Source organism: Lynx canadensis, chromosome A3, assembly GCF_007474595.2.
Source record: "Lynx canadensis isolate LIC74 chromosome A3, mLynCan4.pri.v2, whole genome shotgun sequence".
Lineage (NCBI taxonomy): Eukaryota > Metazoa > Chordata > Mammalia > Carnivora > Felidae > Lynx > Lynx canadensis.
In genome coordinates this window covers 42839675-42866272 of record NC_044305.1, presented here as the reverse complement: position 1 = coordinate 42866272, position 26598 = coordinate 42839675, and the positions used below count along the sequence as shown (strand labels likewise).

The window sequence follows — 26598 nt, the reverse complement described above, 5'->3', positions numbered from 1 at the left end:
CCAAGGGGCGGTGGTCCCGGCATGCACTGCGAAGCTCCTACTCCCACAGCTAACCCCTCCTTCACTGCCATAGACACTCCCGCGATCCGTGGGGAATCCCTCCTCTCAGGCGTTAGCGCGGGCTCCTCCAAATCGCGCCCTTACGCTCTCACGATATCTTGTTACGTCACGGATGGTCGCCATCTTGGACTCTGGCTGAGTAATAAATTCTCCCGCACGAGAGCGCGGGCTTTCTTGACACGCGCTTTGCTGGGAGAGCGTCTGCTTCTCCGCGTCCTTCTCGTGGCCCTGCGGTCGGTGGTTTCCGCGTGGCCCGGAGCGAGGGTAGGCCCCGAGTAGCTTTTTTGCCCGGCTCCAAGATGGACGGCAGCGGGGACGGGGGAGGCCGTTCTGGGGGAGCACGTGGCGCGCCGCTGGCCTTTCCCGGGGCTGCTGGGATGGTGGAGGAGTCCGGAGGCCTCCTGCCGCCGTCGGTCAGGGAGGCTGGCGGAGGCGGGGCCGCGGCCGCCCCTGAGAGGCGCCCCCGAGGCGGCGGCGGCGGCCCAGTCTCTTCTTTCCTCGCACAGCCAGGCGGCCCCCGCTCGAGTCCCGCGTCGCCATGGCCGCGGTTCCCGAGTTGCTGCAGCAGGAGGAGGACCGCAGCAAGGTGAGGCCCTCCTCGCTCTCATGCTCCAGGACGGGAGGCCCCGCCGACCTCCCGGACCCCCACATTCCTTTCCCTTTCCCCCGGGGACTGCTCGTGCCGCCGTGTCTCCCCGCGAAAAGCCCTCCACGCGGGGGTACTCGCCGGTCCCCGCGCGCCCTCTGCTTCGTCCCCTTTAAGGGCTGTGCCGGCGCTCGTTGCGGACCCGAGGCGACAACCAGAGTCTAGAGATCGGTGTCGGTAGCACGAGCCCGGGTGGCGGGTACCGAGAGCGCGCGGCGAGTCCCCGGAGCTTCTCTCTGGAGACTCGGGAATGTGCTCTCGTGTGGAAGGTTGTGAAAACTCTTAACAGAGACTGAACAGTGAAGGTGAAATCCACCTGACATGCCGCAAATGGCATAATTTGGTGCCGTTGCCTTCAAACTGACCCCTCTCCCCCGCCCCCCTCACTTTGGGAAAGGTCTCTTTGGCCCAAATACTGGGGAAATTCCGTCAAGTCCAATCTGACGCTTGTTCCTCACAACTTTGTAAACGCCAAATGCGTCACTGCGGGAATTCTGTAATTTTTAGTAGGCGCTCTCCAATACTTACTGAACTTGGTTTTTTACTTTTAAAAATCTTGCGCGTTTATGTAAACCGTCCCCATGCCCCCTAAATGTTGAGGTCTGAAGGGTAACTGTTGCAGTAAATTCAGGGTATTATGGCCAAGTAAAGATTTAGAGGCCAGTCTCTGCTTATTACTGGCATTTACACTTAAGATAGTTTGGCAATTTGTAGAGGTGGGTGCGAGCCGCGACGTTGTGTGCAGATGAATCATCACCAGGAAAGTTTTTCTGACCGAAAACGAAAAAAAAGAATACAAGGCGCTTTCAAATGTAGGTGACCTGGAAGGCACCTTAGAGTTACACATACTTAATTAAGTCAAAGATATCCTTTGATCCACAGCACGTTTGGAGACACTTTCATGTAGTCAGTAGCGAAGTTAACACAGCTAGCTGGATTCTTCCAACAAAGTTCTTGTTGTCGTGTGTATTTAGTTTTTTCTTCTTCTTCTTTTTTTTTAATGTGTACATATTTTAGTGTTTATTTTTGAGACCGGGGGGCAGAGGATCTGAGGTGGACTCCAGGCTGACAGCGGAGAGCCCCTAGGGGGTCTGGGACTCAAAGGTGAGATCATGACCCTAGCCACCCAGGTGCCCCTCACTGCTCTGTTAGTTATTGAAATGCAGCTTTGTGCGTGACAGTAGAGTCTTGATTGGGGTAGTTTTTTTTTGAAATTTGAAATAAGTAAACTTATCTTTCTTTCTTTCTTTTTTTTTTTTTTTTTTTTTTTTTTTAACTAAGAGGTAAGTGGGAACTTGAGACCATGATTCTTTGTAAAATACACCGGTAGTTTTGTCTATAGAAGTTTAGGTGTTGAATAGGAATTTTGACAGCAATTTGACTTTATTTCTATCACCTGATACCTCACCTCTTCTTCCAAAATCTGTTTTATTACAACATTTTAAAAGGAGTTAACTCCTTCAACTATCTTCCTGTTACCACACTAGATTGTAGCTGGCTTTTAAAATAATTTTCCCACCACGCTGATGCTCCGGCACAATTGGAAGTTTATAAAGGCTGTTTCCTGCCTGTTGGTTTTAGTGGGTGCAGGCGAGGATTATACGGAATTTTCCTGATTTTTGTTTTTTTTTAATTACAGAAATTGGGAAATAATAAAGCTTAGTAAAATGCTACTCTAAAACTCAGCTTTATTTTGCTTTTATCTGTGATGCTTAGCCCCGTGCTGTGGATCAAGTCTAGGTGGTTTTCACTGTTGAGCAAAACGGAGTTTCGGACAAGTGTAAAAAAAGCCCAAACAGGAAGTCAAATCTTAGGCAAACTATCCTCTTGCCATAATACAGCCTTGTTAGTCAATTGAAATTTTTTACATTTAAAACAAATTTTTTTTAATGTTTGTTTATTTTTGAGAGAGAGAGAGCATGAGCAGGGGAGGGGCAGAGAGGGAGGGAGACACAGAATCTGAAGCAGGCTCCAGGCTGAGTTGTCAGCACAGAGCCCAATGTGGGGCTCAAACTCAACGAGCTGTGAGATCATGACCTGAGCCGAAGTCGCCGCTTAACGGACTGAGCCATCCAGGTGCCCCTGAAATATTTTACATTTTTAAACTGAAAATGTTCTAAGTTTAAATATTCTGATTATTTTGGGATTTACATGAGGATAAGGGTTCATGGGGTTTAGGTCCACTAGTTAAGTAGGGAACATAAATGATTCTTGAGGGTTTGTTGTTTTTTTTTTTTTTTTTTTTTTTTGATTCTTGAGGGTTTTGAATGCTTGTACAGCAAGTGCTCTTTTTGGCTTCTTCAGCAAAACTAAAAGGAGTATTGGTTTGTATTTGGTAGCCTGATATTTCCGTTTAGTTACATCCGTTCGTTAGCTGAAGGTTTTGGGATTTGTCTCCTTTCCCCGAAAGTAGTTTAGGAGAAGAGATACATGATTAATTTTGTTTTTTTAACTAGTCCTCAACTGATAGTAAAGATTATATCTTGGTCTTTAAATTCAGGAAAGTAGGTTTTTCCCAAGTTTACTTCCTGAAAAAGTCAACTAAAGGATTAACACCATTAGGCCTTCTCTTCATGATAAACTAGTAATGAGCTTCCCTGTCCCCCAGAGTTCCCTGGTGTCTGGAGTTTTCTGTGATGGGTAGAGGAAAATAATTGGAGATTATGCGGAACCTTTTTTCTGCAACAATGATAGTTAACCTTGGCCTTTAGTCATTCTGTCCTTTCTAGGTTCTCTGAGGCCTCCCTTTGCCAAAAAGTCATTAAAATAGCTGGGCAGCATGTTTGAGTTTCTACTCAGGTTCAGTGTGTATCTTTCTAAGGGTCCTCATTGATCTTGGATTTTTTTTTTTTTTTTAATGATTCTTAAATTGCTACTGGACTGAAGCTTAACACAAAAGCTTTGCAAGAGCTAGGTGATACCCCTCCCCACCTACTGCTGTTACAACTTGGTCTTTCACTAGTTGGTTATATGGACTTTGGGTGGATGGTGTCTCCTCAGAGCCAGTCATTAATATTTGAGGTACTGCTCTGGTTTGCAGCGAGTTTTTCTTTAAACTGGTGTGGAAGTTGTAGGGATGCTACTCTCCTCCAGCTTGGATGGAAGAATGACCTACAATTTGTGTTAGTATAGGAACAGTCTTGAACTTTTAACAATACTATAGCAAGTCCAAATTTAGTAATTTTTGTGGACTGGAGTTTATACTAAATGACTTCATTTTTCTTTTAATTTTCTAAGCTTGGGAAGCATGACTTATCAGAGCTGCCCACACCTTAGTTCTGGATCAGTAACTTGCACACAGTGTCTTAGGATCCTCATTTGTGAATGCCACTTTAGTAGGTCATAATCTCACTTTTTTTTTCTTTTTTTTTTTTTCTTTTTTTGTGCTATGGGAAGAAATGGCCAAGGGAGAATTTTCTAGATTCTGAGGTTAAATTTTCGTTTGGTGAGACTTAGATTATGTCTAATATAGAGCTTTAGTTTAAGGTGGGATTTCTCAACCTGAGTACTATGGACATTTTGGTCTTGGTAAGTTTTTGTTGTGGTATGTACATAGTAAATGTGTGTTTAGCAATATCCCTGGCCTCTACTAGGTGACCACTCCCTTCTCTCCAGTATCGAGAGTAAAATTACACATTGCCAAATGTCCCTTGACTGAGAATCACTTGTTAATTCTTCTCTCTAAAATGGTGTGATATGAGTGGATTAGGTCGTGTTAGAGGCTAAATACTTAGTAAGCCTATTTCAAATCTTGTCAGATCTAGGACTGATAAATTCTAAGGCCACAATATGCTATATAAAATATAAGCGTTGTTGACCATTTTTGAAATTAACTTTCCCCCCAGTATTGAGGAACCAAAGATGGTTAAAGGTGGTTTTCTTCAGCAGCTTCTGGACAATTGAAGGTTACAAAGGGGCACATAAGTGTTTACCATGATGGAGTTCAGTGCCACTTTGGACAGTGGAAACCTGAGGCTCTGATGACAGCACTTGCAGGACATTTTGGGCTGGGATCGATTGAGTTACTTTTTTTTAATTTTTGAGAGAGAGAGACAGAATGAATGGGGGAGGGGCACAGAGCATTCCAGGCAGGCTTCTCCTGACACAGTGCAGAGCCCAACACTGGGCTCAAACTCACGACTGTGAGGTCATGACCTGAGCCGAAATCAAGAGCTGGAGGATTAACCGACTGAGCCATGCAGGTACTCCGGTTATTGAGTTACTCTTAAGAGTATCTTTCTCCTAAAAGAGGGATGTGGAAATCATCAGCTGTTTCACATCCCAAATGCAAGCCATAAATACACAGAGGGGAGTGTGTAAGTTGTAGTTGAAGGCACAAAGGAATGACTGAACTACCTTTGCTTTAGAAGTTGGGTCTTTGGCTTGACTCCCTCCCACTTCTCCTTTAACAAATTTGTTGTGATATTTTAAGGTACTACTTGTGGTCTGGAGAGGAAGGGTAATTTTCTCAAGATAGTTGCTTATGGTAACCTGTGGTATGCGTTTTCTGCCTGAAGAGTTTACGATTTATGTCTCTTGGTGGGTCAGACCCATAAGTTTTCATTCTGGTCAGTGTGAATCATGAAAAGTACAAATGTAGGTGTTACCACTTGCAAAGCTTTTATTTGGCTTTTCCATGGAGGGCAGTACAAAGCTTGAACATTGGTGCTGATGGGTCCCAGGGAACTGGTGAGTTATAAAAGTGAAGAATTGAAATCTTTGTATCAGAATGATCTGGGGAAACATGTCCTACTTCTGACACAAAGCAGAAGAAATCCCACCATGAAGCAGGCGACCTCTTTGTATGCTTTTTGTGTCTCAAATTTAGATGACACAAGCTTAACCTCAGACAGTTCTATCCATGTTGCTGAACCATCTGCATTGGTGGTGAAGATAAATTTTTTTATTCTTAAACCTATTTCTATTTCATCTTGGGTTGATCATAAAGTAAGATCATAAGGATAAGGTGGTAAATGTTTCTGAATACTCTCATCAACATGAGTAATGTGTAACATGTCAGGTTTCGGAGGGCTGTGGACATAGTAGACTAGGGAACTGCTGGGAGGAGTCTTGGTGGGGATGCAGAGGATTTGAGCTTTGAATTTGTTGGAGCTACTTCCTCTGTAGCATTGGTGTTTTGCTTCCCAGCAAAAGATCTGTACAGATCTCAACTCATTTGTTTGTGAACTCCTTTGAAAAAATAATCCAGGTATCTGGCAAGTAGATGGATTTTTTTTAAGTTCTTTTTTTTAATGCTTGTTTATTTTGAGAGAGTGAGAATGAATGGGGGTGGGGCAGAGAGAGAGGGAGACAGAATCCCAAGCAGGCTCTGCAGTTGTCAGCCCAGACCCTGACCTATGGCTTGAGCTCACAAAGCCGTGAGATCATGACCTGAGCCGAAAGCAAGAGTCACACTTAACTGACTGAGCTATCCTGGTGCACCAGTAGATGGATTTCTTGAAATGAAGGTATTTAAGCTGATAGGTAATACAACTTAATCTCTTTCTGGTTCCTTGTTGGGATTTGACTAGTTCATAGGCTTGCAGCTCTGTGAAGTGATGATTCAGTTTATCCATTCGCTGAGTGCGCTGCACTGACCTTCTTCCAAGCCTCGGTTCCTGTTCTAGGAACTCGGAGCTATGTAGCCTCTAAATGCCCTGCAGTCTGCAGTGTTCTACTGTGGACAGCTTGTGTGTTGGTAGACTACCGGTAAGAATGGTTGGTGTCAGCAGGGGTGGGGCCCTCTGGGTCCCATCTCACCAAGATGAGTGGTGGAAATCTGATCACTTGCTGCAGCCCTTTATCTAGTTTTTAAAGCATGTAACTAACTTCCATAGCTATTATCTATGTTGGTAGCCTGAGATTTTCCAGAAGTCTTTGGTTCCATTGTCTTTGAGGATTAAGATATAATATTGGCAGGCCTGAATTATAGGAAGGGGAGATCCAATTGGTGTGAGGGAGGAAGGAGGCAGGAGATGAAGACAAAGATCTATAAAAGCAGAGCTCCTACGTTGCTTATAGTCCATTGAATTGTTTTTTATGCACCAGTGCTATGATGAAAAGATGGGCTTGAATGCAGATAATAAACAGGTTTTGGTTACCTTTCAGGATGGAAGAAAACTAACAATTGGAATAGCAATACTTGAACCATAAAGAGGGTTTTGGAGGAGGATATGGCATTAGAATTTCTCTAATAGAGCACTTCCTAATGAATTGGAACCATAATACAGTATGTTTCTTAAATATATATTTTTTAATGTTTTTATTTATTTTTGAGACAGAGACAGAGCATGAGCAGGGGAGGGGAGGGACAGAGAGAGAGAGGGAGACATAGAATCTGAAGCAGGCTCCAGGCTCTGAGCTGTCAGTACAGAGCCCGACACGGGGCTCGAACTCATGGAGTGTGAGATCATGACCTGCCCTGAAGATGGATGCTTAACCGACTGAGCCACCCAGGTGCCCCGAGTATGTTTCATAAGTATCATGTGAGTCTTGCTTTCAGAACTAATGTAGATCTAGAGTGTGTCTGCAGCTGAGCATTTTTGGATTTATTTCCTCACAAATAAGTATTGGCTATGTAAGGTATCCTTACCTTTCTAGCTGAAATAGCCTGTTTCTTGGTTCTTGTGATCAGAATGAAAATCTGATTTACAAGGCAGGCTTCTTGCCTCCCGTTTTGGCTCCATGCTGTTGACACCATTCATGGATGACTTGTCATATTGGCCCTCTCCCTGACACGGGTCTTAGTTCTGTAGGCAGTGGGAAGGATAAAGCAAAATCCTTAGGAAAAAGGAACAGTTTGAAGGGAAGACATACTGATGTCGCATGTGCTAGCGTATTCAATTCCTTACTATGTACAGAATAAGATTTATTTTTATTTCCAAGGTTTTATTTAAATTTTTTAATACTGGTTTCAGGAGTAGAATTTAGTGATTTATCACATATAACACCCAGTGCTCATCACAAGTGCCCTCCTTAATACCTATCACCCATGTAGCCCATTCTCTGCTGCAAAGCTAGTTAGATTTAATGGTTATTCAGCTAGTCCCCATTCTAGCAGAGCACAGTTACTGTGGAGATAATTTCTTTTTGTTGTGTCTTGTCGTTTTGGCTGCATGGTGCTAGTTTAAACTGGAGTCTGTAGTCCCCATAACATTGATATTTTCTGTATTTCTATTCTCCCTGTGGATTCTGAATTTCAGAATCTACCCTTCTGTGTTGTCCAGTCACATAGGTACCCTTTGCCATCTGTAAGCCATTAAACCATTTGAAGAAGGAGCTTTGCACTTGGTGCTGTTTGTACCAGAGTGAGTCATAAATGAAATTTGGACCAAAAGTGGTTTTTAGCAGCTCAGAGCTCTGCAGAATTGTCCTGTAACCAGTGTCAGGTGCCCCAACTGTGAAGGTGATGATCAGGTGAGGAAATGCACAGGGATTCTTTATCAGTTTTTCTCCTTTTCAGGTTCTCTTACCACAAAATTTACATTCAGAAACTTAAATTCCATTGTTTGAGACTAGGCAAGGTTTTTATTTTATTTTTTTTAAGCTTATTTGAGAGAGCACGCAAGCAGGGGAAGGCCAGAGAAAAAGGGAGAGAGAATCCTAAGCACAGTGCAGAGCCTGATATAGGGCTTAATCTCACAAACTGTAATATGACAATCATGTGAGCTGAAATCAAGAGTTGGAACCTTAACTGACTGAGCCACTGGGTGTCCTGAGAGTAGATACCTTTTAATTTAAAAAAAAATTCTTTTTAATGTTTGTTTTTGAAAGAGAGAGAGAGAGAGACAATGCAAGTGGGGGAGGGGCAGAGAGAGAGAGAGACCTCAGGGACACAAAAATCCGAAGCAGGCTCCAGGCTCTTAGCTGTCAGCACAGAGCCTGACATGGAGTTTGATCCCATTGACCTCGAGATCATGACCCAAGCTAAGATTGGACACTTAACTGACTGAGCCACCCAGGTGCCCCAGAGAAGATACCTTCTAAATTCACTTCTCAGGAGATACCTGAGGGAACCGGGAAACAGAAAAATTACATGCCTGCTCTCAGATAGTTCTGCAGTTTGCCTCCTTGCTGATTTAAACAGCCATTTTAGGCATTTTGATATCTGTGGCCCAAGTCAAAGACTGACATGTTGGCCTGCAGTGCTAAATAGTACTCTGAATTCTTACTTGGGATAGAGGTGGGTGAATGGGCGAAAGTATATGAAGGGATGCCATCCACTCCTTATACCCTCCATGCTGGTGATTTATTTAGCACGTACTGTGGCATCAAGCTGTGGAGAGTTAGTTTTGTTGACTAAGGAGAAGAAAGAATGCTGACCTTTTAATCACACTTGTGCTTCCGGAGTCAGGATACAGTGCTGACTTAAAAGCTTTGAACATTTCACAACTTTTTACTCCTTGTTGATTTATCTTCGGTATCTGGAGGGTTATATGCTTCAATACAAGAAAGTTGATTTAACTTGTGAATGAGAACTCTTGAGTTGGTGATGGATGACCTGAATGCTTAGAATTTTGCCGGTATCCCTTTTTCGACAACTCTTTAATGCACAAATACAGACTTACTGTGCTATCTGGGCTGTTTTTGTTTGGTTTTTGATGGTTAAGACTATCATGTCAGGTGGTTGGATTTTTGTTTGAATCCCTTCCTGGGGCAGTGTATCCAGGCAAAAATGATTTCTTGCTGGAGAAGCTTGGGTCCTTGATATCCTGCTATGGTGGAAAGTCTTTTGAAACCTTTAGGGGTTTTTGCTATTTCTCTGTGTCCTCACTGCAAAAAAATGAAATTTGTATGCTGACAAGAAAGGAAGGCGGTAACATAATAGTCTGGAGTTTTACCTCTGTGTGGTTGAGAGTATAGGAAGACAGGTGAAACCAGAGTAACTTTTAAAAAAAAATGTTTGTTTTTGAGAGAGAGAGACATAGACACAGAATCTGAAGCAGGCTCCAGGCTCTGAACTGTCAGCACAGAGTCTGAGTGTGACTGGAACTCATAGCCATGAGATCATGGCCTGAGTGGAAGTTGGAAGCCTGATCAACCTAGCCACCCAGGCACCCTGAAACCAAAGTAATTGTTCTGTGGAACAAAAAGCAGTTGGGAAAGTCCATTGTAGCTTTGACTATAGTGCTTAAATGAATTCCATTTACTAGATTACATTCCCCTGGGGTCCTTCAATCCTAATTCACAACGTAGTCTGTATGCAGTTTGTAGGCTCGTAGAGTTTGCTTGGCTTGTAGGGAGCTAAAATGGAATTGTCGGCATGTTAAAAAAAAAAATGGCTGGAAACCAGGATTTGTGACTTCTTCAGGAACTGGAATCTTAGGCACCGTAGCAGTTGTTTAAATGCACCTTAGACCTGTTCCAAGGGCTACTCTACCTTTCTAGCAGTATTTCTGGACTCTTTTATACCTGGCCTATTTTATCTCCTAAACTGCCCGACACAAACATAAGATAGGATGGCCAGTATTCTCTGCAATCAAATTCAGTGTGTGTTTTGAGATCTTTTTCAACATATTTGCCCAGTGGTAAGTTAACAGAAGGAAGGAAGCTTTTATCAGAAATATGTCAGAGTTGTGATAAAATGAAGTGTCCCTGACCTTGGGGCTTTATCTTTGTTTGCAGAGATCTCATAAATGGACATGTGAAAATTAAGCCAAACAAGCAAATATTTCATAGGAGTCATCAAGAATTCATTTTGAAGAAGTGTTGAGGTTGAGATGTCAGGGACTGTTAAAGTATACTGTGATTTTATTAATATTTGATGTTTGAATTATTTCTTTAAAAAAAATTTTTTTTTCAACGTTTATTTATTTTTTGGGACAGAGAGAGACAGAGCATGAACGGGGGAGGGGCAGAGAGAGAGGGGGAGACACAGAATCGGAAACAGGCTCCAGGCTCTGAGCCATCAGCCCAGAGCCCGACGCGGGGCTCGAACTCACGGACCGCGAGATCGTGACCTGGTTGAAGTCGGACGCTTAACCGACTGCGCCACCCAGGCGCCCCAGATGTTTGAATTATTTCTTAGAGGAGAGCCACTGTTCCAGGGCTACTGGTTTTTGCAATTTAAAATTTTTCTTCGTTGCAGTGCTTAACGGGAAAGGGCGAGTACTGGCAGCTTTTAAGATAGAAAAGAGAAAGAAATAATCCATGCGTTTTTTTTGTGTGTGTGAATCCATTTTTTGGTGTCTTTATAGGCCTGGTTGAACCAGATTTTCTAGTTTCAGAAGTCAAACCTTGGTCTTGAACTTTTTATTTTGAGGCAAAGAATCCACCAGGACATACATACCTTTGTATTCCCTGTTCTCTCATCCTCTTGATGCCAGTCTTCACTTGGCATTCTCCAGGTGCAGTAATCTAGAGTGTTGTGACATGTTATTTCAGCACTAGTTTCCTAGTTGGGTGGAAGAGGGATGAGCTGCTTATGCTGGTGCACTGTCAGGCCATGTTTGTGTCAAGTCTTCAGATTGACCATCAGCTTGTCTGCTTTAAAAATTAGGAAATTCATTATATTTTAAGTTTAGTAGGAAAGCATTTTAGCCACTTTTTCACAACAGTGAAGTTCTTCCAGTTTTCTCCCCCCAAATTCTTAAACTGGCAAAAATGTGTTTTGGGGTATTATTTTCCTCTGAATTACCAACTCACAGAATCAGTTACTTTGGCTTCCAGGGCAGTGTTTTCACATTTGTCCCTCGTGTAACCACAGTGGGATTTTATAATTCACCTCTTGTGTCTAGATTTCTCACCTCTTTGAAACAATCCCTGAATATAAATTGGTTCACTCTTGAGCTGGATTTTTCTGTCTACTCAGGAATCTCATACCACTTTACTGTTGTTCTCTGTGTCTTCTCTTTTCTTAGTTTCTAATTTCTTTCAGTTCTGTGTACTATCGGGTTAATGCCTTTTGAATGTTATTTGTAGTTTGGGCATTTATGTGAGAAGTTCAAGCTTTCATTCTATCTAGTTCAAGACTTCTTACTAGTACAGTTGAAGTGTTTGGTTAAATGTATTTTTCACATAGACCTAAAATCATGTAGTTGCTTTGTTCAGATTACATAAATATTTTGGACCTACCTATCTGCAGGTTTCCCCACAATTTCAAATAAACTTAAGAGATATCTCAGCTGACTTTGTCATAAATGATCTTTTTTTTTTTAATTTTTTTTTAATGTTTATTTATTTTTGAGACAGAGAGAGACAGAGCATGACCGGGGTAGGGGCAGAGAGAGAGGGAGACACAGAATCTGAAGCAGGCTCCAGGCTCTGAGCTGTCAGCACAGAGCCCGACGTGGGGCTGGAACCCACAGACCTCGAGATCATGACCTGAGCCGAAGTCGGACGCTCAACCGACTGAGCCACCCAGGCGCCCCAATGATCTTGTATAGAACACCTTTTAATTACTAGCTTCCATTTTTAGAAGGATACTTTTTAACACTACAGTGAAATTGAGACTAATAGCCAAAAAATGTATTTCAGCTGAGATCTGTATCTGTGGACCTGAATGTTGATCCCTCGCTTCAGATTGACATACCTGATGCACTCAGTGAGAGAGATAAGGTCAAATTTACAGTGCACACCAAGGTAAGTGACAGAATGACTTCAGTAATCAAAGCAATGTTAGGTTACAGCCTTGTGATTCACAGTGATGAAGAGACCTCCTCAACTGAAATGGTTGCTTTTTTGCCTTTTTTTTTTTTTTTTTTTGGCAGTGTAGAACTACTGCTGAGTGAGTACATCCCTCATCTTGCTTGTAGTGAGCATCAGATAAATGCTCTTGGTTCAGCATTTTCCACTATGGTGGAGCCCTTGGGCTGTGGATATTGCTGATATTGTATATACTCTGCTCCATGAGGAAGCCGAACCAGACAAAGTGATACAGGTGGAGCTGCCTACTAAACAGAGCACATCTTCCACCTTTGTTTTTAATTAGCATGCATGAGAAGTGCTTGCTTTCTCCGTATTTACTAAATTATTGGCCTTTGCCCCTCCTGTTTCTTGTGATTCAGAACAATTTCCAGAGTTTTAGTTTGACAAAGGCAATATGCTAATCTGAAAAACATGGAAAGTAATTGTAATTTTGCAGAATCCATCCTTTCTGGAACATGTTCAGCCTCCTTTCTCCTTCCATACAAGTTAAAATGTATTGAATGCTTGTCTTATGCCAGGCATTGTTGAAAAGGGTTTATTTACCTTTATTTTATTCATATTTATTTAATTTATGGATTTAATTTTCTCTTTACAACAACTTTATGATGGCATCCTATTATCCCTATTTTACAGATGAGGAAACTGAGCCACATGTTTAAAGAAAGTAAATGGCTGAGGCACAATTTGAATTAGGCAGTTTGATGCTAGATACAGGCCACCTCCGGCATACAGACCTGCTGTCTGTATGTAGGGTCCTCTCCCATGTGGTTTTCTTTTAATACCTTGGTGGCTTGATTAGCATGCCTCACTCAGGAGGCAGTGTGACACCTATGTGATTATATCTGCCTAAGTTGACCTCAGGTGGAGTTTTGTGAAAAGAATTCCTTACAGAATATGTTGAATCTTAGCTATGATTTTAGTGGGAAGGTCACGTGTTGCTGCTTTTGTTCTTTACTGAGTCTCACTGAGATGTTTTATTACGCAGAATTTTCCCATAGCGCAGCCCAGGAGATCCAAACCACTTTATCAAAAAGTGGTAGTTACCAATTAACTTCTTACTCTGCTCTTTTACAGACAACGCTGCCCACGTTTCAGAGCCCAGAGTTTTCTGTTACAAGGCAACATGAAGACTTTGTGTGGCTACATGATACTCTTATTGAAACTGCAGACTATGCTGGGCTTATCGTAAGTGCATTTTAGAAAATCAAACAAGTCAGTTTCTTCTACCTTATTGTTCATTTTGTTTAAAGAGACTTTTACCCACTTTTTATAAGGGGTTGTGAAAACTGATTTCATCTACCAACTAGAGCAGGTGTTATTGGTAAAGGCGAAAAACATGAGAATGGTGTTTTAGCTGTGAGGTGAAGCGTAGTTTTATGACCTGTATAAGAGAAGAGGCCAAACGGTTTCATGATTTGAATCTTCCCTATCTTTGGGTTTGGGGTTTCTCTGGTACTTTCAGCCATCAAGAATTGATTTCTAGGAAAACCTCAGTAGTGCTGATGGCGTACATTCAGTAGATTTCTCAAAAGTGTTGTAGTCTGCTCAAGGAGTGAGGGAAGCCGTTGTCTTTGTGTTAACAAAAGTAGTATTGAAGCCTGTGTTTGAGAATATTCTCTTCACTCAAAATTAGAGTTGTTTCCTTTAATATCTAGAGACTAATTTTGATGGTGCTTCATCAACTTCATTTTAGTGCTGATTATAGTATTTACATTTTAAACTTAAATGGAAGCAGGCTGATATTATACCCTATCAGTCGTCCATCATAGGTAACCTGAACAAATGCTTGCAGTCTGAGTGCCCAGGTGTGGGTAGGAGATTTCTTTTTTATATGGCCAAAAGGAATCAGGTTAAAAGAAAAACAGAGATTGACCTGTCAGCCCCACTGGGATGGCTGCCTTCTGTGCATAGGCACTGAGTAGAACACCACCGGGACAAGAATACTCTCAAGTTAATCTGTTTCCCCTACAGATTCCGCCTGCTCCTACAAAGCCTGACTTCGATGGCCCTCGAGAAAAGATGCAGAAACTGGGAGAGGGTGAAGGGTCTATGACCAAAGAAGAATTTGCTAAGATGAAGCAAGAGCTGGAAGCGTAAGTGGATTTTCTTGACAGGACGGTGTCTTTTGAGAAAAAAGTGGTGATGTGTACAGAAATCAGGAGAACCTGGCAGCTTTTCCAAAGTATGGCAGTTAATTAGTGGCCCAATGCTGTCTTGTAGAACTACATTTTGCAGTTTGTACTTTAACTTTGATTCTCTGGGGGCCACTGACACTGGATGGACCCAGTTGTTTCCCCCCATGTAGACCATACTCAGAATGCTGGTCTGGCATAGTGAAGTAAACCTTTGTCTTTATAGATAAAGACTCTCAGGCTGCTGATAATGTACAAAGCCTTACTCCCTGTAGTTTGGTTACTGGAGTTATAACTGAAACTAGATTGCGGTGATGGCTCTTTCAAGGCAGCACTCTGAATAGTAATCATATTGATGGTTTGAAAGAAGTCCAGGTTCACAGGAAGCATATTTTAACTTGGTTATAATTTATTTCAAACAAAAATGGATTCTTTATTCTCTATCACTGTTGGGGGTTTGCATTAAAGTTTCTTATGAAATTATTGTACTTCTCTCTTGACTCCCTCCCCCTTCCATAATCAGTGTGGTGCCCGTTTCAACAGCTCTCTTCTGTGCCTTGCCCTACGCATGTCGCTACTCTCTAGGGCCAGTGCTCATACGCCTCCAGGTACTAAGTCATTCCCTGCACATGGCTTGAGTGTCTATCATGGGCTGTTCTGAGCATAAAGCACTGAATGCAGCCAACTGAAGTCCTACCATTGAGAAGTTTAGAGTGATCTTGAATACCTAGATTGAGATGAAGTCACTTTATAATGTCTAATAATTCTAAGGCTTAGTAGATAGACTTCAGGCTATGTACTTGGCTACAGGATTAAAGGGTTTTCATTATTTTACAGAAACCATGTTCTGTGGCTGCTAAATACTAGCACTGATTGCATGTAGGTTTGGACTTTTTGTAGACTTGCTCAACTCTGGTTATACTTTACTTTTGCTCTTTTTTGGGTTCGTTCCACAGATTCCCAATTGGCAAATGCCGTATTACCTAATTAGATATAAAGTTATACCAAAATGTTTTGGTCCAGTTCAGGTGTTTCACTTAGTGGTATGAAGCAGAACAGTGATAACCAGGACCAGTATTGGTCGTTGAGTCGAGTGGTGCCAGTTGAATTCCTTGTGTGCTTCTCTTCCAGTGAGTATCTTGCAGTCTTTAAGAAGACTGTGTCCTCTCATGAAGTCTTTCTGCAGCGGCTCTCCTCTCACCCTGTTCTCAGTAAAGATCGCAACTTCCATGTGTTCCTGGAATATGATCAGGATGTAAGGCATTTTTGTTCCATTTCCATGATCCAGTGAAAACACACATGACCATATTTTTAAAAATACGCTTGAAGGGCCCCTGTCAGGCTCAGCTGGTATATAACATGCGACTCTTGATCTCGGTGTCATGAGTTTGAGCCCCATGTTGGGTGTAGAGATTGCTTTCAAAAAAATAAAGACATGCTTGATATATTTTCTGAAAAATTGACTTTTAAAGTACTGAATTTTTTAATGGCATAATGGAATCCTTTTTTAGATGCTGTTTCCCTCTGCCCCATAGATCCATTGTGTAAGACATTTTTAAAGATGCTACTTAAAGATTTTTACTTTTTATCCCCCAGTTAATTTTGGGATTATTAAGAGGAATTTTGATTCACATTTTTTTTCTCCTTGGCTACCTGTTTGTCGGAAGGAGTCATATGCTTTGCCCTTTTTTTCCAGTGTTATGTTTTTTATTACTTAATATGCGTGAAGCAAGCCCTGACTTAAAAATTTCCTCAGCATTTTTTTTTTTTTTTTTAAGTTTATTTTGAGAGAGGACAAGCCGTGGTGGGGGTGGAGGGCAAAGAGAGAGAAGGAGAGAGAATCCCAAGCAGGCACTGGTGCTGTCAATGCAGACCTGACACAGGGCTCAGTCTTGTGAACTGTGAGATCATGAATTGAGCTGATCCCAAGAATCAGATGCCTGACTGAGCCACCTAGGCATCACACTTCAGCATCTTCTAACCAGTGAGTTTCAATAATTTAAGGATTTAGAGGCCACAAAGACATGCCTTGGCTAGTTCAGTCATAGAGCATACAACTCTTGATCTTTGGGTCATGAGTTCAAGGCCCAGGTTGGGTGCAGAGCCTACTTTAAAAAAAAATAAAGGCCAAGACTTAGTGCTAAGTAGCTTCCCAAAATAACTTTAGGTCATGCTTTTAGAATTATTGCTTGTTATTTAGGTTTGGCTGTTTATTCGATATTTTAGATCTAGTGGTAAGATGGAAGTATCTTCTGTGTGTGTCTGTGTTAGTTAACAGTACCACTTAGAATGTATTTAGGGTTTTTTAAAGATTTAGAAAAATGTGTGTGCCATAAACTGTTCTTTTGGATTCCCCCCCAGCTAAGTGTCAGGCGGAAAAATACCAAAGAGATGTTTGGTGGCTTTTTCAAAAGTGTGGTGAAAAGTGCTGATGAAGTCCTTTTTTCTGGAGTTAAAGTAAGTGGCTTTTAGCTGTTGTAGAAAATTCTGACTTCGTGTGAATAGGTGACCTTTTATTTCTTCAGAAGAGCTATTTGTGAAACAAATGGTATTAACTTCACAGAAATGTAAATAGTTTTTTCAAATTTTGGTTATTTTTTATCTACTCATTGAATTTTCACTTATTCTCTTAAAATACCCTGTTCTCTCAAGGAGATAAGAACCTTCACACACTTAATTCTTCCATTTTCTCCTTTTCTGTAAACAAAGCAGTTGTTCAATTATTTTTAGAAAGAAAATAAGCTACAGGATTAGTATTTCATGCTATTCTCCAGAACGACAGTGTCCACTTTGGTAGTCTCAGCCACATGCAGCACTTGAGCACTTAGCATGTAGTTACTTAGTATAATTAAAGAACCAGATTTTTAATTTTACCTATGTGTTGGGTTTTAAGAATTTCATAAGAAGAAAAGAATATAAAGTATTAAAAGTAGTTTCACTTCTTTTTTTTTTTTTTTTTTAATGTGGCTACTAGAGATTTTTTTAAATAGCACATGTGGTTCACATACTTCTGTTGGACAGAGCTGTTCTAAAAGACCAAATTGACATACAAGTCTCCCATTTACCCTGGTGATAATTAATCTCTGACTCCTCAACCCCCTTCCACTGATGGTTACCATCCACTGAGTTACCATCTCGTGTCTGACTTTTACCACTTTTGTTGAGGGCTTGAGCAGGGAGCCCAGAGTACAGGTGCTGGGTGGAGGGCGTTGTCAAAAATTTGTAACTCTAGGACTTCATCCTTGCCGTGTTTTAAGGTGTGTCGGGCTGTCCTATACCCACACATTGCTGGATGTTTGGCATCCCTGGCTGGTATGCACCAGATTTACCCCCCATATACAGAGATGTGGCTGGGTTACAGTGTAGGCAAGAACCACTTCTCTACCAGGATTGCTGGATCTTAGTGCCAGAGTTTTCCTGGGCATTGTTGAATGACTCTTCAAAGTGGTTTTCTCTGTTGACATTTCTTGCCAGCACTTGGGTTTTGCCAATCTTGGGTATGAAATGCTGTTTTGTCAGTTTGGATTTCCCTGATCCATAGAGGTTAAAGTTCTTATGGATGAACTTATGTCCTTAATGTTTCTTTTGATACAAAATGCATTCATATTCTTAAGAGTTTTGCTTCTTAAATATCTTCTTTTCCTCTTTTAGGAGGTAGATGACTTCTTTGAGCAAGAAAAGAATTTCCTCATTAACTATTATAATAGGATCAAGGATTCATGTGCAAAAGCTGACAAAATGACCCGATCTCATAAAAGTAAATACCATTTACCCACTAGCCACCTTAGCTTTGCTCAGTGTGCCAGCTTTGTTCATATAAAAAGAGCTGTCCTTATTTCTGCAGATGTTGCAGATGACTATATCCACACTGCAGCCTGCCTGCATAGCCTGGCTTTAGAAGAGCCCACGGTCATCAAAAAGTAAGTTTTTCTTGGAAAAGCATTTTCCCTTTCCGTTAGTCAAAAACTCCTGGGTGGTATAATGAATAATGACTATAATAATTTCACTTCTGCTTTTGGGTGCCAGCTCATCAAGAGTAGATGATCGTCTCCAGCACTCAAATCTTATCTACCCTATGAATGTAGACAGATTTAAAGTGTTTGTTGGGGACTTGGGGCACCTCTATACCAAACATGGTAGCTGTTGTCAAAGCCTTTATTTTTGTCAAACTGTCTCCATTTTTTAATTGATTTGCTTTAATTTTGGAGTTGTCTCTGAATGAAGTTTGCTTGTATGTTCTGTGGCAAATGGTGCTTTGTCTGGTAATGCCCTGGACTTAACATTTGTTTTGGTTAAGGTGGTCCTAAGGGTAATGCAATGACCCCAGTCAGATTTTTGAGGTTTTTTATATGAACTTTTCACAGTTTCTCCATCCTGAGCATTTCTGGTGTGAGGTTGTATTCTACTTAACACCTAGGGCTTGGTATAACAAGTATAACATTTCTAATTCGAAGGTGGAAGTCAGGCTAATAGCAGAACCCAGGTGAAATAGTAGCTTTTTGTTTTGTTTTAAATAGTATATTTATGGCTTTGGGATACCCATGGTGGTGGCTCTTTAGAACCTGCCCTTGGTTAACACAGCTTTGGCATTGGTTAAAGACTATCTTGGGACATGGTTTCTGCATGGCAAGGTGGCTGAAGGGGCGGCAAGAGAGGCCGATACCCATGAGTGTGGCACTGTCCGTGTGTGCTCAGTTCTGTAACCGTCCTCACTACTAGATTGCGCCAGTTGGTGATGAAAGTGCTACTTTGATAAACTGATTGTAAAGCACTAAAGGCTAGGACTCCTGCATTTACTCATTCATGTCTTAAGAGTATTGATAAGGTCCTGTTTCATACACGATTTTAAGACCTTCTGCCAAAATCATGTGTATATTTTCAGGTACCTTTTGAAGGTTGCTGAGCTATTTGAAAAACTTAGGGTAAGGATTTTTATATTGGTCTTCATAATATTTTATAATCTGTAGATGTCTGCTTAGGTGATGGTGACTTTTACTTTTTTTTTTAATAGAAAGTAGAGAGTCGAGTCTCCTCAGATGAAGATTTAAAGCTGACGGAACTTCTCCGATACTACATGCTCAACATAGAGGCTGCTAAGGTAAGTAAGACAGGAGTTCCTGCATTGGAGTAATTCGGGACCACCTTGCCAAACTGAGAGACATTTGAATTACCATTAATTGAGTTCATTCAGGAATAGCAAGGGATTTGCAGTTTGGGGAAACACATGCTATAGCAAGGTACAGGCAAGTCTGTTCAGTGTTTGGGCTGGGCTTGTATTTAGGAGAGTGAAAAAGGGATGTCCAGCCAGAGTCCAAGCAGTAATCCTTTGGCTTGTATCACTTAAGAGCAGTAGGGGTGATGCTGAGTTGATCAGATAGTAATTTGGGGGATCGTAGGATATTGGATATGGGTGTAACTGAACACACACCAAAAGGGCTATTTCTGAAGGAGAAAAGGTTTTGGGGTTTGTGAGTGTTTATTGAATTGCAGTTACTGAGTCATAAACCATTACTTACCAAAAGGCAAGACTAAGTGGTAAGCAGAATGACCATTGGGAACGAAACATGGATTCACTGGGCATAACACTAAAAAATATTTAAATTACTCCTGCTGAATCAGGCAATGTAAAATTGGGGAAAATAATCATTAGGAAGTAGGAATTCATTATTTCCCTTATAGTCATTTTATTTTATTTTATTCATTTGTCTTTTGGCATGTTTCCTGAGTCTTCTATTTGGATATATATATATATATATATATATATATATATATATATATGTATATTTTTTTTTTTTTTACATTAGGTTGTATCTCATTTTCTATTTTAATGGACTTAAGAGCTGATGATAAACACAGATTTTTTGAGTGAACACAAGAACACATAATTGTATGTTGAATCTCACATATCTATCAGATTTCAAATACGGAGGTAACTTGTACTTTGCCATAGGTTGCAAATAGTCTTTATTTCAAATGAGAGCCTGGGGTTAGACTCCTCAAGGCAGGACTTGTGGGGCAGGGTTAGAGGAAGGTTCTTCCTGCCTCACTGCCTAGTTGTGTTCTAGCAGTATTACTGGATGCACCCAGTAGTGCCTGCCTGTGTTTCAGTAGAAGGTGGTTAATTTTCTGAACTTGCTTTCCGTGACTGAATCAACTAAAAGAAAATCCTTTAGTTTTCACTGTTGGGTTTTTTTTCTCGATCCATATAAAGAATTCCAAAACCTCTCGACAATGCCATAAGAATTACTGTTCCCAGCCTAATCTTGAGATTAAAGAAAACATAAAAACATGGGAGGGGAAGGTAGAAGTGGATTAGATTGTTGCCATCTGACATTTCAGACAGTGCACTGACATCCACGGTACTTGGGCTGGTTTTTAGAGTGGTTCAGGTACTTAGTCTTCCTGTTGTGTTCTCTGGTGATTTTTCAGGATAAGTTTAACTACCATGTCCTTTCTGTTAATTTTCTTCTCAGGATCTCTTATACAGACGCACCAAAGCCCTCACCGACTATGAGAACTCAAACAAAGCATTGGATAAGGCCAGGTTGAAAAGCAAAGATGTCAAGTTGGCTGAGGCACACCAGCAAGAATGCTGCCAGAAATTTGAACAGCTCTCTGAATCTGCAAAAGAAGGTGGAGCAGGGCTATTCTTTACTTTTTGCTTTTTATTTGGAAATAATTTCAAGCTCACAGAGAAAAGTTGCACAGAAAGTAAAAAGAACACCCATATATTTTTTACTTGGAGTCACCTAGCTGTCTAGTTTGCCCCTTCTGCTTCGTCTCTTGCACGTGCACCCATGCTGCCACGTTTGTGTTTATAAATACATGTGGGGTGGTCTTTTCTTTTTTAGCCATTTGAGATTAAGTTGTATGTATTATGGTCCTTTTATCCCTAAGCTTTGTTGAGTATTTGTCTTACACTTACCCACTTTGGTAAACTTTAATACAACACACTCCAACCTGCTCTCTCTATTCTCATCTTATTGTTGGCCCTAATAATGGCTTCCCGTCTGGGGTTGCCATTAGGTTACCATTGCTCTTGTGTCTCCTCTAATTTGGAAGGAACCCTTCTCAGGCCCCCACCCCTTCACCTTTTTTTAAAATGACATTTGCCTTTTTGGAGACCATAGTCTCTACAAACAGTGTTCTTCATTTTCAGATGGTCTATTTCTGCAACGAATAGTTGCTAGTTATGCATTTCCAACAGAATATTCTGTGAGTAATGTGTCTTTTGGGTGTCACATCTGAGGGCATGTTCTGTTCGTTTTCTCCTCATTTGTGGTGTTAATTTCTTTGCTGTATAGTTAATACCCACGTCACTAATCAACTGTGTGAGGAGACCATTTAAAAACCCTGCAGATAGTTTCTCCCTAAATTTAGACTGTGTTGAGTCTTGCCTGAGCCAGCTCCTACTGTGCTGGTTGCAGAAAGACGATTCCCTGCTCCCCAGTTCTAGTGTTCTCTTCCCAAGCCTTTGGCATCATCATCATCCATTAAGCACAAGCCTTCCCTTCTTTTGCACATTTCCTTTCTTGTCATTGTTAGTCATGGGTTTCTATTTTTGAAAATAGTTTTTAAATTCATTATTGTAGTGCATTATTTTGGCGCTCAATTTGTCCAGACTTAGAGGGAAGCACCTTTAAGTTGGCATGTCCTATATCTTCTCTAGCCCTAGAAATCACCATTTCTTCCAGAAGTGTAGGTTCTGTTTAGTTACAGAATTGTGACAAGATTAGGGTGTTGAGTGTGCTCATTTCTCCTGGGGTGTCTCTCTAGGCCCTTCAGGAGACAGAGCCAGGAAATGGAGTGGTGTGTAACTCTCTCCAGGAGTCATGGTAGCGATACAGTTCCAGTCCACAGCCGCAGGGTTCTTTTTTGCCTTATCTCATTCCAGAGTAGGGGGGATTATGGCTTAACTTTATTGGGAGATAGTGTTCCATTTCCACAGAACAGGAGTGTAAATTGTAGTCTTTTCCTTATTAGGCACGGGGTGGAGGGATGGGGTGGTCTAACCTGCAGTTCTCAGGAGCCATGGAACATGCTAGAGCAAAAGTCAAGAATGTGTTTTCCTGAATGTAATTATAGTGGTAACTGTACTTGATTCACTCCCAGACCTTGGCTTTCTGTGACAAATCCCTAGCTCATTTTAAGACTGTTTTCTCAGAATTCCCCCTCCCCGCAAACCTTTGGTTCCAAAATCCAGGCATATCTGAAAACATCCTGATACTAGCAATAAGCAATAGAGTTCTTGTCCTTTGTTTTGTCTTGGCTTATGTTTTCAGTACTATAACTTAGCTGTAAGGGACAGAGCTTCTCTGTACAGAAATCTTGCAAAAGCCATGCCGATATGCTCATGTGGCCATCTTTTGGATTCTTTTGAGGGAACCTTCTTGCTGCCATGGTAAAATAAATTCTTGTCCTTTGTTTAATTAGCTAATTTTAGGTTTTTGAGAACAAACTTCAAAACTATGGAGTTGAAATCTTAGATTATTATGTAGGTCAAAGTTTGGTAGCTCTGACAACTTTAGAGAGGATTAAGGAAAAACTACAAAACTTTAAAGTGCTGCCAATTTAGGCCTGTCCTGATTGCCTAAGGTTTGTCCATGTGTTGTTGGATTTTTATCCTCTTTATTCAAAAGTGTAAGCCTGGGTGTACTGTATTTAAAAGTACAGTGTTCTATAGGATACTGTAATGAATGGATCTTAACCTGTTTACCTCTGATCCGAGTTCTTTCTAAACTTCATAGCTGAACTGATGAGTTAGTTGAATGAGCATGGTACAAGTGATAGTGTGGGCAGGCATCATGGGTGGTCTGACAGGTTAGTGTTGAGTCCTGGTCCTGGGTGCAGGCCTAGAGTCGGGAGGTGAGTTTATCTGGACATCCAGAAAGACCTGTTTACTATATCCAAGGTAGTGTTACTAACTTATCATTGTAAGTGTTCTTGCAAGTTTTTACTTTTTCATGTGGCTGCTTTCGTATTTCTTTTGGTTAGTGCTGCACAGACCTGATACAGGAGGGTATGTTTGCTCCTGAGGACTAGAGCACCAGCTTGATCTGGGAGATTTGAGCAAAGGAGTGGTGGTTCTCATGGAAAGAATCTGAGGGAGGAAGTACTTACTTTTGGCTTACCCTGATTTCTAATAGGGCAATAGTCCTGAACAGTATTTGGCAATAGAAAGAATAGATGTAAAGGTGGCCTGTTGTACAGATCACATCCACAGAGAAGCTGTCTGAACATGAGTGGTCATTTGAAAGTTTGAAAATAATCGTTTAAAATAGTCATTGGCGCAGGTATGTATGACTCACGACCTCTCCCGGCCCTCTTTCCACAAGCACTGGGAGTTAGAGGTTTGGGGCAAGACTGACCATTTCAGAGATTCTCCTAAGTAGTCCGTGGCATTATCTGGATTTTGATGTTCAGTGATTGAGTGCGGTGTTCATTTTAAAGGCAGTGGCAGGCACGTTACTACGTTGTCCATAAAATGTCAGGTGTGTGTCCCAATCACTGAGGTAATAAAAATGTGAGAAAATGCGTGTATCAAAGCTTTGAAGATTGTAAGAATGATATTTGGAAGTTAAAGATGAAAATTGTTCAGCTTTTGTCGGTAAACTCTCTTGCAGAACTAATCAACTTCAAACGAAAGAGAGTGGCAGCATTTAGAAAGAATCTAATTGAAATGTCTGAACTGGAAATAAAGCATGCCAGGGTAAGTGTTTTCCTTCACATTAAGCCAGAAGCTTTTTAGGGTTCAAGTTCTTTCCCAGTTCACTGTTCCAGTGTCATCAGGCAGATGGGGTTTGCTTTGTGTGTGTGTTTTTAATATTTATTTTTAAGCAAGCGTGCATGAGCAGGGGAGGGTCAGAGGGGAGCGGGGCAAGGGCAGGCTCCACCCTGACAGCAGCGAGCCCATGTGGGCTTGAACTCATAAACTGCAAGATCATGACCTGAGCTGAAGTTGGAAGTTCAATTGACTTGAGCCACCCAGGCGCCCCTGCGTGTGGTTTTAATCTGTAATGTAGGTGGGAGTTGTTGGAATATTTTTTTCTGCTTGCAAGCCAAAGTTCTATAACTTATTGATGAAATACTGCTTTTGAGAAGAGCATATACTTGTCTTCTGATACTAATTTCTTTTTTGTTTAGGAAGGAAAAACTTCCTTGAATATTTAATGTCTAGCTTAATTTAATACAGAAAAAATGGAGAACAGTGATCCTCAATGTTAGATACACATTAGAGTCTACTTAAGGAGCTTTTAAAGACATTTTGGTGCACAGACCAATTCACTCAGTTTCTGGGCATGGCTTTTTCGGTGGTTCGTGGATACAGTTGAGTTTGAGCACCAGAAATGCTGTAAGGCCCAAGACAACAGGGTCAGCAGAGAGCCACTGGAGAAGGGGGAGCAGTCACTGGCCAGTCGTCATTGGTTAAGCAGGAAGACCTTGAACAAATTCAAATATTTTGAATTTCTTAGACTGTAACATTTACTTCTTAAGTCCAAGTCCTGTTGTGTATGAACTTTTAAATTGGGGTTTTAGAGTGTCATGTATACATAAGTCATAACTGTAACATTCCAGACCTTTTTAAAGTTTATTTATTTGAGAGAGAGAATGTAAGGGATGGGTGGAGGGGAGGTGGAGGGGAGGTGGAGGGAGGGAATCCCAAGCAGGCTCCATGCTGTCAGTCCAGAGTCTGATGCAGGGCTCAATCTCCCAAACTGTGAGATTGTGACCTGAGCCGAGATCAGGAGCCGGATGTTCAACCAACTGAGCCACCCAGGTGCCCCTCATTTCTTTTAAAATGAGAACTTTTCTAAAGCAATTTGTGCTAGGTCCTATATGAATATTTATCATTTATAATCTCACTCATGAAAATTTGTAGCAACTTTTTATCTGGTCTTTCCAAGGCCTTCAACTTCAAAGAACAACTCGTAGATAGCATTTAGGTTAAGTCACAGTAAGCAGAATTGGTGTGAGTGCATTGAGAGCAAGCCTCGGGTGGGGGAGGTGCTGGATGGCCACCACTACCTTCAGTGGTGAGCCTCTCCAGGCTGCAGTCCCAGACCCTCAGAGGGGAGGAACTTGACAGCATGAAATTGGTGTGCAGGTTGTAATTTAATAAAGAATAGGACCAACCCGGTTTGGCAGGCTTCAAATCTCTTGTGAAAAGCTTTAAGTTGGTGGGTTTGAGTTTACTTCTTACAGATATGTGGGAGGTCTGGAATGTAAAACGATTCATTGGTCTACCTTGACTTCTTTCTTCCAGAACAATGTTTCCCTCCTGCAGAGCTGCATTGACTTGTTTAAGAACAACTGATCTGCCTTTTCTCTGAATGAAGGACACAAATGTGAAGCCAGCGTCACTTGCACTTAAATCATTACCACAGAAGATTTATTACCTTTGACTTTAGTTTAAAATTATGTGAATAAATATTTTGATTTCTAAAAATCTTAACACTTAACCATGTTGGTTTAAAAATACTTCTATTGCATGCTACTTGGACGTAACTAATCCTTTCCTTATGCATTTAATACCTCAAAGTGGGCAGAATCTAAATGCTGGGTTCTCCTGTAAATTTGTCTTTAGTTCTTAAAGAGTGCAGGAAACATGTGCCTTCTGGAAACAAGTATAAGCAGTTGCCTGGCACATGTTGTCTCACTGTTTCATGTGCCCATGTCCCTACAATTTAGAGTAGGTGCCAATTACAGCAAATAAGTCAGCTGCTTGTTACAGGTAACAGACATTCCATTCCTTAATTAAGGTGATTTTTTTTCTCCCTTCTTATGGTTCTTCAGTCACCTTAAGTGATTGCACTGTAACAGGAGCAAGATCTCATTTGTCTTTATATACCATTTGCAGCTTCATTTTTTGGTAGTTTGGTAAATATTTGAGGGGAGAGAAGTATCTTAAGGTTATAAAAAACAAATAATACGGCCTATTTTAGAAGATGGCCATTCTACATTAAGAAAGATGTGAATCCCTTCCCTGACAATAGGGTGTGTGTGTGTGTGTGTGTGTGTATGTGTGTGTGTGTGTGTGTGTGTGGACTTTTTATAAAGTGTATAATAAAATAATAAATCATGTTACCACATGGAGTGTTTTTGTGGAAAACAAGG

General features: G+C 41.2%; 1 protein-coding gene and 1 non-coding gene across 3 annotated transcripts; both read left to right on the top strand.

Annotated features, from left to right (window-relative positions):
- Positions 1-4: 4 nt before the first annotated feature.
- On the top strand, positions 5-25943 carry SNX5 (sorting nexin 5). Of its 2 annotated transcripts, XM_030310144.1 has the most exons (14): positions 246-324; positions 567-646; positions 12182-12286; positions 13427-13537; positions 14324-14445; positions 15616-15739; positions 16846-16941; positions 18136-18241; positions 18329-18404; positions 19367-19406; positions 19496-19582; positions 20958-21117; positions 24108-24193; positions 25748-25943. In XM_030310144.1, exons 2-14 carry the CDS (start codon positions 599-601, stop codon positions 25796-25798), a joined length of 1212 nt encoding a protein of 403 aa, XP_030166004.1. In that variant the 5' UTR covers positions 246-324; positions 567-598; the 3' UTR covers positions 25799-25943. The 2 variants fall into 2 exon arrangements, 1 of the variants encoding a protein (XP_030166004.1); XR_004343385.1 differs by lacking the exon at positions 567-646 and having other exon boundaries at positions 5-324; positions 20958-24193.
- Positions 6257-6493, top strand: LOC115511375. Its single transcript, XR_003968036.1, has one exon. It is a non-coding gene; the product is annotated as a small nucleolar RNA SNORD17 (small nucleolar RNA).
- Positions 25944-26598: the final 655 nt, after the last annotated feature.